Genomic DNA, 16,640 nt, shown 5'->3' with positions numbered 1-16,640 from the left:
GCCTGTCTGTCTCACACCCTCAAAATCACCCACACCACATCCCTGAGCCATTGGTCCAGTGTGGAGTATGGAGCTGGTCACTCTCTCCCCATCTCTCAGCCTCCCTCTGTTTCTCCCCCACCACTAGGCGGCGCTATTGAACTCGTTCCCGGCTATCTTTGACGAACTGCTTCAGATGTTTACGGTCCAGGAAGTGGCAGAGTTCGTACGGGGCACGCTGGGCAGTATGCCAAGTACCGTACACATCGGACAGTCCATGGACGTGGTCAAACTGCAGTCCATCGCTCGCACCGTCGACAGCCGCCTCTTCTCTTTCCCAGGTACCACTTGGATGACATTATAAACACTCAGGCTGATGACCATTTTGATGCATGACACCAGTTTTTTTGTTCAGAGTTTTCGGGTTGTTTTACTTATAATAGGTAAGTAAAAAGATCCACATGGATGTGAATGGATGAAATACAGAAGGTATCGTGAACTGTGGTATAGGTTGGGCCTCCCGAGTGGTGCAGCTGTCTAAGGCGTCACTACAGACCTTGGTTCGATCCTAGGCCGTGTCACAGCCGGCCGTGTTGGGAGACCCATGAGGCGGCGCACAATTGGCCCAGCATCGTCCGGGTTAGGGGGAGGGTTTGGCCCAGCATCGTCCGGGTTAGGGGAGGGTTTGGCCCAGCATCGTCCGGGTTAGGGGAGGGTTTGGCCCAGCATGGTCTGGGTTAGGGGAGGGTTTGGCCCAGCATCGTCCGGGTTAGGGGAGGGTTTGGCCCAGCATCATCCGGGTTAGGGGAGGGTTTGGCCCAGCATCATCCGGGTTAGGGGAGGGTTTGGCCCAGCATCGTCCGGGTTAGGGGAGGGTTTGGCCCAGCATGGTCTGGGTTAGGGGAAGGTTTGGCCCAGCATCGTCCGGGTTAGGGGAGGGTTTGGCCCAGCATCATCCGGGTCAGGGGAGGGTTTGGCCCAGCATCATCCGGGTTAGGGGAGGGTTTGGCCCAGCGTGGTCCGGGTTAGGGGAGGGTTTGGCCGACCAGGATTTCCTTGTCCCATCGCCTTCTAACAACTCCTTGTGGCAGGCCGGGCGCCTGCACGCCAGCTGGACAGTGTTTCCTCTGACACATTGGTGCGGCTGGCTTCCGGGTTAAGCGTGCACTGTGTCAAGAAGCAATGTGGCTTGGCACGGCCGTGTTTAGGAGGACGTATAGCTCTTGACCTTCGCCTCTCCTGAGTCTGTAGGGGAGTTGCATTGATGGGACAAGACTGTAAACAACCATTTGGGGAGAATTTTTATTTTATTTTATTTTTTTAATCAAAAACTGTTGTGTCGGTCAATTATAGGTAAATTCTCTCTTTCCGTGTATCTCTCTCTCTCAGAGTCTCGTAGGATCTTGCTTCCTGTAGTTCTACATCACATCCACCTCCACCTGAGACAGCAGAAAGAGCTCCTCATCTGTTCTGGCATCCTCAGCAGTATCTTCTCCATCATCAAGACCAGCTCTCTGGTAAACTATCTCTAGTCTCTATCTTCTCCATCATCAAGACCAGCACTCTGGTAAATGATCTCTAGTCTCTATCTTCTCCATCTGGTAAACTATCTCTATTCTCTATCTTCTCCATCTGGTAAACTATCTCTAGTCTCTATCTTCTCCATCATCAAGACATGCTCTCTGGTAAACTATCTCTAGTCTCTATCTTCTCCATCATCAAGACCAGCTCTCTGGTAAACTATCTCTAGTCTCTATCTTCTCCATCATCAAGACCAGCTCTCTGGTAAACTATCTCTAGTCTCTATCTTCTCCATCATCAAGACCAGCTCTCTGGTAAACTCTCTCTAGTCTCTATCTTCTCCATCATCAAGACCAGCTCTCTGGTAAACTCTCTCTAGTCTCTATCTTCTCCATCATCAAGACCAGCTCTCTGGTAAACTCTCTCTAGTCTCTATCTTCTCCATCATCAAGACCAGCTCTCTGGTAAACTCTCTCTAGTCTCTATCTTCTCCATCATCAAGACCAGCTCTCTGGTAAACTCTCTCTAGTCTCTATCTTCTCCATCATCAAGACCAGCTCTCTGGTAAACTATCTCTAGTCTCTATCTTCTCCATCATCAAGACCAGCTCTCTGGTAAACTATCTCTGGTCTCTATCTTCTCCATCATCGAGACCAGCTCTCTGGTAAACTCTCTCTAGTCTCTATCTTCTCCATCATCAAGACCAGCAGTCTGGTAAACTATCTCTAGTCTCTATCTTCTCCATCATCAAGACCAGCAGTCTGGTAAACTCTCTCTAGTCTCTATCTTCTCCATCATCAAGACCAGCTCTCTGGTAAACTCTCTCTAGTCTCTATCTTCTCCATCATCAAGACCAGCTCTCTGGTAAACTCTCTCTAGTCTCTATCTTCTCCATCATCAAGACCAGCTCTCTGGTAAACTATCTCTAGTCTCTATCTTCTCCATCATCAAGACCAGCTCTCTGGTAAACTCTCTCTAGTCTCTATCTTCTCCATCATCAAGACCAGCTCTCTGGTAAACTCTCTCTAGTCTCTATCTTCTCCATCATCAAGACCAGCTCTCTCGTAAACTCTCTCTAGTCTCTATCTTCTCCATCATCAAGACCAGCTCTCTGGTAAACTATCTCTAGTCTCTATCTTCTCCATCATCAAGACCAGCTCTCTGGTAAACTCTCTCTAGTCTCTATCTTCTCCATCATCAAGACCAGCTCTCTGGTAAACTCTCTCTAGTCTCTATCTTCTCCATCATCAAGACCAGCTCTCTGGTAAACTCTCTCTAGTCTCTATCTTCTCCATCATCAAGACCAGCTCTCTGGTAAACTCTCTCTAGTCTCTATCTTCTCCATCATCAAGACCAGCTCTCTGGTAAACTCTCTCTAGTCTCTATCTTCTCCATCATCAAGACCAGCTCTCTGGTAAACTATCTCTAGTCTCTATCTTCTCCATCATCAAGACCAGCACTCTGGTAAACTATCTCTAGTCTCTATCTTCTCCATCATCAAGACCAGCTCTCTGGTAAACTCTCTCTAGTCCGTACAAACAGGACAAATATAATTACATCACGTGGCGTCAGGTTCTAGTATGATTAACAGACATTGGTCAGGCCTCCTTGTGTATGAGCAACTGTGTCAAAGCAATCCTGACTCTCAATTTTAAACCATTAATTCGCATTTAGGAAGTCTGTAGATGGTTCAATGGTTGATGACACTGTATAAGATACAGATGAAGTCGGAGGTTAACATACACCTTAACCAGATACAGATGAAGTCGGATGTTTACATACACCTTAACCAGATACAGATGAAGTCGGAGGTTTACATACACCTTAACCAAATACAGTTGAAGTCGGATGTTTACATACACCTTAACCAGATACAGATGAAGTCGGAGGTTTACATACACCTTAACCAAATACAGATGAAGTCGGAGGTTTACATACACCTTAACCAGATACAGATGAGGTCGGATGTTTACATACACCTTAACCAGATACAGATGAAGTCGGAGGTTTACATACACCTTAACCAGATACAGATGAAGTCGGAGGTTTACATACACCTTAACCAAATACAGATGAGGTCGGAGGTTTACATACACCTTAACCAGATACAGATGAAGTCGGAAGTTTACTTGCACTTAGGTTGGAGTCATTAAAACTTGTTTTTCAACCACTCCACAAATGTCTTGTTAACGAACTATAGTTTTGGCAAGTCGGTTACGACATCTACTGTGTGCACGACATAAGTCATTTTTCCAACAATTGTATACAGACAGACTATTTACACTTATAATTCACTGTATCACAATTCCAGTGGGTCAGAAGTTTGCATACACTAAGTTGACTGTGCCTTTAAACAGCTTGGAAAATTCCAGAAAATTATGTCATGGCTTTAGAAGCTTCTGATAGGCTAATTGACATCATTTGAGTCAATTGGAGGTGTACCTGTGGATGTATTCCAAGGCCTACCTTCAAACTCAGTGCCTCTTTGTTTGACATCATGGGAAAATCAAAAGAAATCAGCCAAGAGCTCAGAAAAAAAATTGTAGACCTCCACAAGTCTAGCTCATCCTTGGGTGCAATTTCCAAACGCCTGAAGGTACCATGTTCATCTGTACAGACAATAGTACGCAAGTATAAACACCATGGGACCACGCAGCCGTCATACCGCTCAGGAAGGAGATGCATTCTGTCTCCTAGAGATTAACGTATTTTGGGGCGAAAAGTGCAAATCAATCCCAGAACAACAGCAAAGGACCTTGTGAAGATGCTGGAGGAAACAGGTACAAAAGTATCTATATCCACAGTAAAACGAGTCCTATATGAACATAACCTGAAAGGCCGCTCAGCATGGAAGAAGCCACTGCTCCAAAACCGCCATAAAAAAGCCAGACTACGGTTTGCAACTGCACATGGGGACAAAGATGGTACTTTTTGGAGAAATGTCCTCTGGCCTGATGAAACAAAAATAGAACTGTTTGGCCATAATGACCATTGTTATGTTTGGAGGAAAAAGGGGGAGGCTTGTACACCGAAGAACACCATCCCAACCGTGAAGCACGGGGGTGGCAGAATCATGTTGTGGGGGTGCTTTGCTGCAGGAGGGACTGGTGCACTTCACAAAATAGATGGCATCATGAGGAAATGAAAATTATGTGGATATATTGAAACAACATCTCAAGACATCAGTCATGAAGTTAAAGCTAGAGTAAAGATGTTTTTCATGTACAGTATGATTCCTGTGGTCTTCCTGGAGTTCTTCGTGTACAGTAGGAATCCTGTGGTCTTCTTCACCCAGGAGAGGGTATACATTGATTTCCCATGTATTCATATCTCCCCCTAGGACACCCCAGTGCAGGAGGAGGTAGAGATGATGGTGGAATCTCTCCTGGATGTGCTTCTCCAGACCCTGCTGGCCATCATGACCAAGTCTCAGTCCCAGGAGGCGGTAAGAGGCCATCGCTGCCCGCAGTGCACGGCTGAGATCACTGTTAGTAACTAACAATCTGCTTCTACTATCCATCCTACTTCATCCTCCTCTACTCTCCAAACTTCCTCTCTCTCTCTCTTCATCAGCCCGGTCCTACTCATCTCTATTTCCCCATCACTTCCCCCACTCCTGTCTCTATATGATTCCCCCTCACTACTCCTGTCTCTATATGATTCCCCCCTCACTACTCCTGTCTCTATATGATTCCCCTCACTACTCCTGTCTCTATATGATTCCCCTCACTACTCCTGTCTCTATATGATTCCCCTCACTACTCCTGTCTCTATATGATTCCCCCTCACTACTCCTGTCTCTATATGATTCCCCTCACTACTCCTGTCTCTATATGATTCCCCCCTCACTACTCCTGTCTCTATATGATTCCCCTCACTACTCCTGTCTCTATATGATTCCCCTCACTACTCCTGTCTCTATATGATTCCCCCCTCACTACTCCTGTCTCTATATGATTCCCCTCACTAGTCCTGTCTCTATATGATTCCCCTCACTACTCCTGTCTCTATATGATTCCCCCCTCACTACTCCTGTCTCTATATGATTCCCCCCTCACTACTCCTGTCTCTATATGATTCCCCTCACTACTCCTGTCTCTATATGATTCCCCCCTCACTACTCCTGTCTCTATATGATTCCCCTCACTACTCCTGTCTCTATATGATTCCCCTCACTACTCCTGTCTCTATATGATTCCCCTCACCTCCACCACTGTCCCTATTTGTTCCCTTGTTCATTGTGTCCCTGCGCTTCATAACCCTGTACCAGTTTGTAGCTTGTCTATTAGGAGTGTTTTCAGAGGAATGCAGTCAAATAAAAGACTCACAGTAATAAAAGTATGAGGCCCAAAGCATTTTTTTGCGTACATTTATTTGTTGAATGTTTTTGATCAATTTATTTTTTCTCACTGTTAGGAACTCAGTAACTAAACTGAATGCAGTAACTAAACTAATCTGAATACAGTAAATGAACTAAGCTGAATACAGTAACTAAACTAAGCTGAATACAGTAACTAAGATGAATGCAGTAACTAACCTAAACTGAATACAGTAACTAAACTAAGCTGAACACAGTAACTAAACTAAGCTGAATACAGTAACTAAATTAATCTGAATACAGTAACTAAACTAAGCTGAATACAGTAACTAAACTAAGCTGAATACAGTAACTAATCTGAATACAGTAACTAAACTAAGCTGAATACAGTAACTAATCTGAATACAGCAACTAAACTAAGCTGAATACAGTAATTAATCTGAATACAGTAACTAAGCTAAGCTGAATACAGTAATTAATCTGAATAGAGTAACTAAACTAAGTTGAATCATGTAACTAACTTACTAAGTAACTAAACTCAGCTGAATACAGTAACTAAACTAAGCTGAAAACAGTAACTAAACTAAGCTGAATACAGTAACTAAGCTGAATACAGTAACTAAACTAAGCTGAAATCAGTAACTAAACTAAGCTGAAAACAGTAACTAAACTAAGCTGAATACAGTAACTAAACTAAGCTGAATACAGTAACTAAACTGAATACAGTAACTAAGCTGAATACAGTAGCTAAACTAAGCTGAAAACAGTAACTAAGCTGAATACAGTAACTAAGCTGAATACAGTAACTAAACTAAACTGAATACAGTAGCTAAACTAAGTTGAATGATGTAACTAACTTACTAAGTAACTAAACTAATCTGAATACAGTAGCTAAACTAAGCTGAAAACAGTAACTAAACTGAATACAGTAACTAAACTAATCTGAATACAGTAACTAAGCTGAATACAGTAACTAAACTAAGCTGAATGATGTAACTAACTTACTAAGTAACTAAACTAATCTGAATACAGTAGCTAAACTAAGCTGAAAACAGTAACTAAACTAAACTGAATACAGTAACTAAACTGAATACAGTAGCTAAACTAAGCTGAATGATGTAACTAACTTACTAAGTAACTAAACTAATCTGAATACAGTAGCTAAACTAAGCTGAATGATGTAACTAACTTACTAAGTAACTAAACTAATCTGAATACAGTAGCTAAACTAAGCTGAAAACAGTAACTAAACTAAACTGAATACAGTAACTAAACTGAATACAGTAACTAAACTAAACTGAATACAGTAACTAAACTGAATACAGTAGCTAAACTAAGCTGAATAATGTAACTAACTTACTAAGTAACTAAACTAATCTGAATACAGTAGCTAAACTAAGCTGAAAACAGTAACTAAACTGAATACAGTAACTAAACTAATCTGAATACAGTAACTAAGCTGAATACAGTAACTAAACTAAGCTGAATGATGTAACTAACTTACTAAGTAACTAAACTAATCTGAATACAGTAGCTAAACTAAGCTGAAAACAGTAACTAAACTAAACTGAATACAGTAACTAAACTGAATACAGTAGCTAAACTAAGCTGAATGATGTAACTAACTTACTAAGTAACTAAACTAATCTGAATACAGTAGCTAAACTAAGCTGAATGATGTAACTAACTTACTAAGTAACTAAACTAATCTGAATACAGTAGCTAAACTAAGCTGAAAACAGTAACTAAACTAAACTGAATACAGTAACTAAACTGAATACAGTAACTAAACTAAACTGAATACAGTAACTAAACTGAATACAGTAGCTAAACTAAGCTGAATAATGTAACTAACTTACTAAGTAACTAAACTATCTTACAGTTATCCTTTGAAACATACCCTCATCCAATCATCTCCCTTCATCCTTCGTTATCCTAACCCCCCTTCTTCCCCATCTGTGTTTTCATTGGTCATTGGGTGGCTCGCGTTGCACTGTGATTGGCTGACATGTGTGTGCCTGTGTTCTCATTGGCAGGGAGAATATGTGTCCTGCCTCCTATCCCTGCTGCGTCAGATGTCTGACATCCACTTCAACCATCTACTGGACAACTTCCAGAGCAAAGAGGAAGTCAAGGTGAGACTGTCTCTTTCTCAATGTCCTCCTCTTCCTCATTCCACTGACCTGAAAGAATGTGATGCGATTCATGAATTCATCAGCCTAAATGCTGAGTTTCCACCATTTTGTCTTCACCTGTCATATATGTTCCAATCAGTGCAGATGAAGGGGAGGAGAGGACAGATGTGTAGTCATGGTTGAACGGACATGTTGGTTTTGTTCCAGTGTTCTGGCCTGCTCATGGTTAAGGACACACATGACTCTGTCTCTCTCTCTCTCTCTCTCTCTGTATATATATATATATACAGTGTTGTAACAATGTACATATGGTTAAAGTACACAAGGGAAAATAAATAAGCATAAATATGGGTTGTATTTACAATGGTGTTTGTTCTTCACTGGTTGCCCTTTTCTCGTGGCAACAGGTCACAAATCTTGCTGCTGTGATGGCACACTGTGGAATTACACCCAGTAGATATGGGAGTTTATCAAAATTGGATTTGTTTTTCAAATTCTTTGTGGATCTGTGTAATCTGAGGGAAATATGTCTCTCTAATATGGTCATACATTGGACAGGAGGTTAGGAAGTGCAGCTCAGTTTCCACCTTATTTTGTGGGCAGTGAGCACATAGCCTGTATTCTCTTGAGAGCCATGTCTGCCTACGGCGGCCTTTCTCAATAGCAAGGCTATGCTCACTGAGTCTGTACATAGTCAAAGGTATTCTGCCGCTGTGTACTCTCTGTTTAGGGCCAAATAGCATTCTAGTTTGCTCTGTTTTTTTGTTAATTCTTTCCAATGTGTCAAGTAATTATCTTTTTATTTTCTCATGATTTGTTTGGTTTTAATTGTGTTGCTGTCCTGGGGCTCGGTGGGGTGTGTTTGTGTTTGTGAACAGAGCCCCAGGACCAGCTTGCTTAGGGGACTCTTCTCCACGTTCATCTCTCTGTAGGTGATGGCTTTGTTATGGAAGGTTTGGGAATCGCTTCCTTTTAGGTGGTTGTAGAATTTAACAGCTCTTTTCTGGATTTTGATAATTAGTGGGTATCGGGCCTGATTTTGCTCTGCATGCATTATTTGGTATTCTACGTCTCTCTCTCTCTCTCTCTCTCTCTCTTTCTCTCTCTCTCTCTCTCTCTCTCTCTCTCTCTCTCTCTCTCTCTCTCTCTCTCTCTCTCTCTCTCTCTCTCTCTCTCTCTCTCTCTCTCTCTCTCTCTCAGGAGTTCCTTCTGAAGATATTCTGTGTGTTTCGTAACCTGATGAAGCTCAGTATTTTTCCCCGGGACTGGAACGTGATGAGGCTGCTAACCAGCAAGTAGGTCTGAACACACACACACACACACACACACACACACACACACACACACACACACACACACACACACACACACACACACACACACACACACACACACACACACACACACACACACACACACACACACACACACACACACACACACACACACACACAGGACTGGAACGTGATGAGCTGACCAGCAAGTACATCTCCATGTGGCTCCCATCCCTCTTTCAAACCTCCTCCCATCCCTCTTCCACACCTCCTCCCATCCCTCTTCCACACCTCCTCCCATCCCTCTTTCAAACCTCCTCCTACCCCTCTTTCAAACCTCCTCCTACCCCTCTTTCAAACCTCCTCCCACCCCTCTTTCAAACCTCCTCCCAACCCTCTTCCACACCTCCTCCCATCCCTCTTTCAAACCTCCTCCCACCCCTCTTCCACACCTCGTCCCATCCCTCTTTCAAATCTCCTCTCACCCCTCTTCCACACCTCCAATCACTTTTCCACACCTGCACCCATCCCTCTTTCAAACCTCCTCCCATCCCTCTTTCAAACCTCCTCCCATCCCTCTTTCAAACCTCCTCTCACCCCTCTTCCATACCTCCAACCCCTCTTCCATACCTCCAACCCCTCTTCCACACCTCCCATCCCTCTTCCACACCTCCAACCCCTCTTTCACACCTCCAACCCCTCTTCCACACCTCCCACCCCTCTTCCACACCTCCTCCCATCCCTCTTTCAAACCTCCTCCCATCCCTCTTTCAAACCTCCTCTCACCCCTCTTCCATACCTCCCATCCCTCTTCCACACCTCCAACACCTCTTCCATACCTCCAACCCCTCTTCCACACCTCCAACCCCTCTTCCATACCTCCAACCCCTCTTCCACACCTCCAACCCCTCTTCCACACCTCCCACCCCTCTTCCACACCTCCTCCCATCCCTCTTTCGAACCTCCTCCCATCCCTCTTTCAAACCTCCTCTCACCCCTCTTCCATACCTCCCATCCCTCTTCCACAACTCCAACACCTCTTCCATACCTCCAACCCCTCTTCCACACCTCCAACCCCTCTTCCATACCTCCAACCCCTCTTCCACACCTCCAACCCCTCTTCCACACCTCACATCCCTCTTCCACACCTCCAACACCTCTTCCATACCTCCAACCCCTCTTCCACACCTCCAAACCCTCTTCCATACCTCCAACCCCTCTTCCATACCTCCAACCCCTCTTCCACACCTCCAACCCCTCTTCCATACCTCCAACCCCTCTTCCATACCTCCAACCCCTCTTCCATACCTCCAACCCCTCTTCCATACCTCCAACCCCTCTTCCATACCTCCAACCCCTCTTCCACACCTCCAACACCTCTTCCATACCTCCAACCCCTCATTCACACCTCCAACCCCTCATTCACACCTCCAACCCCTCATTCACACCTCCAACCCCTCTTCCACACCTCCCACCCCTCTTCCACACCTCCTCCCATCCCTCTTTCAAACCTCCTCTCACCCCTCTTCCATACCTCCCATCCCTCTTCCACACCTCCAACCCCTCTTTCACACCTCCAACCCCTCTTCCACACCTCCAACCCCTCTTCCACACCTCCTCCCATCCCTCTTTCAAACCTCCTCTCACCCCTCTTCCATACCTCCCATCCCTCTTCCATACCTCCAACCCCTCATTCACACCTCAAACCCCTCATTCACACCTCCAACCCCTCTTCCACACCTCCAACCCCTCTTCCACACCTCCAACCCCTCTTCCATACCTCCAACCCCTCTTCCATACCTCCCATCCCTCTTCCACACCTCCAACCCCTCTTCCACACCTCCAACCCCTCTTCCACACCTCCAACCCCTCTTCCACACCTCCCACCCCTCTTCCACACCTCCTCCCATCCCTCTTTCAAACCTCCTCTCACCCCTCTTCCATACCTCCCATCCTCTTCCACACCTCCAACCCCTCTTTCACACCTCCAACCCCTCTTCCACACCTCCAACCCCTCTTCCACACCTCCTCCCATCCCTCTTTCAAACCTCCTCTCACCCCTCTTCCATACCTCCAACCCCTCATTCACACCTCAAACCCTCATTCACACCTCCAACCCCTCTTCCACACCTCCATCCCCTCTTCCATACCTCCAACCCCTCTTCCATACCTCCAACCCCTCTTCCATACCTCCCATCCCTCTTCCACACCTCCAACCCCTCTTCCACACCTCCAACCCCTCTTCCACACCCCCTCTTCCACACCTCCCACCCCTCTTCCACACCCCCCTCTTCCACACCTCCCACCCCTCTTCCACACCCCCTCTTCCACACCTCCAACCCCTCTTCCACACCTCCCATCCCTCTTCCTCACCTCCCATCCCTCTTCCACACCTCCAACCCCTCTTCCTCACCTCCCATCCCTCTTCCACACCTCCAACCCCTCTTCCACACCTCCCACCCCTCTTCCACACCTCCAACCCCTCTTCCACACCTCCCACCCCTCTTCCACACCTCCAACCCCTCTTTCTCACCTCCAACCCCTCTTCCACACCTCCAACCCCTCTTCCACACCTCCAACCCCTCTTTCACACCTCCAACCCCTCGTCCTTCTGTAGCTCAGTTGGTAGAGCATGGCGTGTGTAACGCCAGGGTAGTGGGTTCGATCCCCGGGACCACCCATACGTAGAATGTATGCACACATGACTGTAAGTCGCTTTGGATAAAAGCGTCTGCTAAATGGCATATATTATTATATTATTATATTATTCCACACATCCAACCCCTCTTCCACACCTCCCACCCCTCTTCCACACCTCCCACCCTCTTCCACACCTCCCACCCTCTTCCACCTCCAACCCCTCTTCCACACCCCCTCTTCCACACCTCCCACCCCTCTTCCACACCCCCTCTTCCACACCTCCAACCCCTCTTCCATACCTCCAACCCCTCTTCCTCACCTCCCATCCCTCTTCCACACCTCCAACCCCTCTTCCACACATCCAACCCCTCTTCCACACCTCCAACCCCTCTTCCACACCTCCAACCCCTCTTCCTCACCTCCCATCCCTCTTCCACACCTCCAACCCCTCTTCCACACATCCAACCCCTCTTCCACACATCCAACCCCTCTTCCACACCTCCAACCCCTCTTCCACACCTCCAACCCCTCTTCCTCACCTCCCATCCCTCTTCCACACCTCCAACCCCTCTTCCACACCTCCCATCCCTCTTCCACACCTCCAACCCCTCTTCCACACCTCCCATCCCTCTTCCACACATCCAACCCCTCTTCCACACCTCCAACCCCTCTTCCACACCTCCAACCCCTCTTCCTCACCTCCCATCCCTCTTCCACACCTCCAACCCCTCTTCCACACATCCAACCCCTCTTCCACACCTCCAACCCCTCTTCCTCACCTCCCATCCCTCTTCCACACCTCCAACCCCTCTTCCACACCTCCTCCCACCCCTCTTCCACACCTCCTCCCACCCCTCTTCCACACCTCCTCTCACCCCTCTTCCACACCTCCAACCCCTCTTCCATACCTCCAACCCCTCTTCCTCACCTCCCATCCCTCTTCCACACCTCCAACCCCTCTTCCACACCTCCAACCCCTCTTCCACACCTCCCACCCCTCTTCCACACCTCCCACCCCTCTTCCACACCTCCAACCCCTCTTCCACACCTCCCACCCCTCTTCCACACCTCCAACCCCTCTTCCACACCTCCCACCCCTCTTCCTCACCTCCCATCCCTCTTCCACACCTCCAACCCCTCTTCCACACCTCCAACCCCTCTTCCACACCTCCCACCCCTCTTCCACACCTCCCACCCCTCTTCCACACCTCCAACCCCTCTTCCACACCTCCCACCCCTCTTCCACACCTCCAACCCCTCTTCCACACCTCCCATCCCTCTTCCACACCTCCAACCCCTCTTCCACACCTCCCATCCCTCTTCCACACATCCAACCCCTCTTCCACACCTCCAACCCCTCTTCCACACCTCCAACCCCTCTTCCTCACCTCCCATCCCTCTTCCACACCTCCAACCCCTCTTCCACACATCCAACCCCTCTTCCACACCTCCAACCCCTCTTCCTCACCTCCCATCCCTCTTCCACACCTCCAACCCCTCTTCCACACCTCCTCCCACCCTCTTCCACACCTCCTCCCACCCTCTTCCACACCTCCTCTCACCCCTCTTCCACACCTCCAACCCCTCTTCCATACCTCCAACCCTCTTCCTCACCTCCATCCCTCTTCCACACCTCCCACCCCTCTTCCACACCTCCAACCCCTCTTCCACACCTCCCACCCCTCTTCCACACCTCCCACCCCTCTTCCTCACCTCCAACCCCTCTTCCACACCTCCAACCCCTCTTCCACACCTCCTCCCATCCCTCTTTTCACACCTGCATAGCTGGTCTGTTTGTACACGTCAAAGTTCCCACTCACCTTTCCGTGGATAAATGTGGTTTTCGCTTTCTGTTTGGCATGTAATGCTGCCATCTGTCTATGGTTTTTAGTTTGCATAAGTTCTAATCGTCACAGTGGGAACAACATCCTCTATGCACTTCCTGAGGAACTGTATACGTCAATACTATTCTCAGTGACAACTACGGAACATTTCCCAAAACAATCTTGATGTACAGATTCCGATTGGTCAGAACAGTCCTTACCACAGGTACTTCCTGTTTAAGTTTCTGCTTTGTAGGAGGGGAGGTAGAAAAATGGAGGCGTGATCTGATTGGAGGAATTTTCCCTCAGATTTCCTTTATTGAAATCCCCAGCTCCAATAAATGCAGTCTCTGGATATAAATAATAAATATGTGGTTTACAGTTTACACAATGTCCAGAGGAATTCCTCTGGGGGGGTAATGTCCAGAGGAATTCCTCTGGGGGGGGGGGGTAATGTCCAGAGGAATTCCTCTGGGGGGGGGTAATGTCCAGAGGAATTCCTCTGGGGGGGCGTGGTGTTCCGGCTTGTGGTGAGGGGGGTGGGCGGGGAATCCTCTCTCGGAGGTAATGTGGTCAATTACCTGCAATACATGGTAATATATTATAAAGCATTCTAAAACATATTCTGAAGAATCCCCATTGTATGTGATCATCCACAAAATGGCGTCAGAATGTATCGATAATTAGCTGTTTCAAAAACCGTTTAACAGTTCTGTACTTATCGCTGGTGTTTCTCCCTCTAGCACCATAGTGACAACTGTCCAATATCTGTCCCCGGCTTTGCACAAGAACTTCACCGAGGCTGACTTTGAATTCAAGGTGCGTGACTTTGACAGAGTGACACACACACACACAGATGGAGAGCGAGTGAGCTGGTGTGTTGCTGCAGGCCACGCCAGAGTGAACACACGAACACACACACACACACACACACGCAAGTCTTGTCCTTGAGGCAGAACAGAGCACTTTCCGCTAGATGGGCCAGCTGCAAAGTCAAAATTGTCTATGTTGTAAAAATTAATGAACCCCCTAGAGTTATTGCTCCCCCCCACTGTGGAAATCAAATTAGCATAATTAAAAATCATTCAGTTTAAGATAGAGATATCGTTGTTTTTTTAGCATGCATCTCAATCTGCAGTAAAAGGTAACAGAGGTGTTTGTCAGAGCATGAGACATCCGCGGAAATCGGTTTTCTCACAAAACCGTCTGTAGCGTCCCAACAGTTCGGGCTACACACTATAATATGACACCTCTGTGGTTAAGGTGAGTCTCTCATGAACACGAACACGTCGGTAGTCTCACAAGACTCGTATGAATGTCCCCTGGTACCAGTTGAAAAATGAATGGAGGTATATATATGGAGACTGTTTTAGTGACAAAAATAACAAGGTAAAAAAAATGTTTCCTGATCTTTCTTATTTCTCTCAGGTATAGGAGAGACACTTCAGAACAAACTTCATTTAGATTTAATATCTGTTGTTCAATGTAGTTAATCTGTTATTCAATGTGTTTCTATTGGCTAATAGCAGTAAGGACTATCTGTTATTCAATGTGTTTCTATTGGCTAATAGCAGTAAGGACTATCTGTTATTCAATGTGTTTCTATTGGCTAATAGCAGTAAGGACTATCTGTTATTCAATGTGTTTCTATGGGCTAATAGCAGTAAGGACTATCTGTTATTCAATGTGTTTCTATTGGCTAATAGCAGTAAGGACTATCTGTTATTCAATGTGTTTCTATTGGCTAATAGCAGTAAGGACTATCTTTTATTCAATGTGTTTCTATTGGCTAATAGCAGTAAGGACTATCTGTTATTCAATGTGTTTCTATTGGCTAATAGCAGTAAGGACTGTCTGTTATTCAATGTGTTTCTATTGGCTAATAGCAGTAAGGACTATCTGTTATTCAATGTGTTTCTATTGGCTAATAGCAGTAAGGACTATCTGTTATTCAATGTGTTTCTATTGGCTAATAGCAGTAAGGACTATCTGTTATTCAATGTGTTTCTATTGGCTAATAGCAGTAAGGAATATCTGTTATTCAATGTGTTTCTATTGGCTAATAGCAGTAAGGACTGTCTGTTATTCAATGTGTTTCTATTGGCTAATAGCAGTAAGGCTAAAATGTTTTATCAAATAATTATTATATATTTTTTCATATTCTCCTAAAATTCCAAATCAAATATCAAAATGATCATTGGTACGACCTTCTTAAAACAATTCCATATAGCTGAGTAGAATCCCTCTCTCCCGGCATGGACAAAGCTTAAACTCTTATGGGTGAATTTAAGGTTAGTTGTGTGTGAATATAAAGCTCTTCTGTTTGACCTAGACATTGAGTATCATTGTTTAAGTACTTTTTTTTTGTTTTGCTAATGTATGTGTGTCACTGGCCAGGTGTGGAACTCATACTTCAGTCTGGCTGTTCTCTACATCAGCCAGCCCAGTCTACAACTAGAGAACACCACCCCAGCCAAGAGGAAGAACGTGTTGGACAAGTATGTACCCTCAAAGAGTTCCCATTCAATCATCAATCACCATCGTTTACCATTTCTCTTCAAGCATCATGTTTTCTTTGATTGTACAGAGAATGTGTTGGATGAGTAAGACTGCTCACAGAGTGGCCTGCCACTCTTCATCGTGGTTTACCACTTGTCCTGAAGCACGCTGTGTTGTCTCTAAAGTGTTCATCTGTACAGTAACGACCTCCAGTGTTCATCTGTACAGTAACGACCTCCAGTGTTCATCTGTACAGTAACGACCTCCAGTGTTCATCTGTACAGTAACGACCTCCAGTGTTCATCTGTACAGTAACGACCTCCATCTGTACAGTAACGACCTCCAGTGTTCATCTGTACAGTAACGACCTCCATCTGTACAGTAACGACCTCCAGTGTTCATCTGTACAGTAACGACCTCCATCTGTACAGTAACGACCTCCAGTGTTCAT

At 46.0% G+C, this 16,640-nt stretch overlaps 1 protein-coding gene across 7 annotated transcripts in view; it reads left to right on the top strand.

Moving 5' to 3' along the window:
- Positions 1 to 16,640, top strand: part of LOC118389600 (dedicator of cytokinesis protein 3-like) — a 454,681-nt gene that overhangs the window by 377,490 nt on the left and 60,551 nt on the right. For 6 of the 7 annotated variants that reach the window (XM_052526213.1, XM_052526214.1, XM_052526211.1 and 3 more), the window contains 7 exons: positions 128 to 320; positions 1,369 to 1,496; positions 4,841 to 4,987; positions 7,855 to 7,953; positions 9,154 to 9,248; positions 14,434 to 14,509; positions 16,088 to 16,188. In XM_052526213.1, the coding sequence (XP_052382173.1) occupies positions 128 to 320; positions 1,369 to 1,496; positions 4,841 to 4,987; positions 7,855 to 7,953; positions 9,154 to 9,248; positions 14,434 to 14,509; positions 16,088 to 16,188 (839 nt within the window). The remainder of the gene's footprint in view (positions 1 to 127; positions 321 to 1,368; positions 1,497 to 4,840; positions 4,988 to 7,854; positions 7,954 to 9,153; positions 9,249 to 14,433; positions 14,510 to 16,087; positions 16,189 to 16,640) is intronic. The other variant, XM_052526210.1, reaches the window with a different exon arrangement.

Source organism: Oncorhynchus keta, chromosome 10 (assembly GCF_023373465.1).
Source record: "Oncorhynchus keta strain PuntledgeMale-10-30-2019 chromosome 10, Oket_V2, whole genome shotgun sequence".
NCBI classification, from domain to species: Eukaryota; Metazoa; Chordata; class Actinopteri; order Salmoniformes; family Salmonidae; genus Oncorhynchus; species Oncorhynchus keta.
The sequence above is the reverse complement of the archived record's forward strand: the minus strand, read 5'-3'. Positions and strand labels throughout refer to the sequence as shown.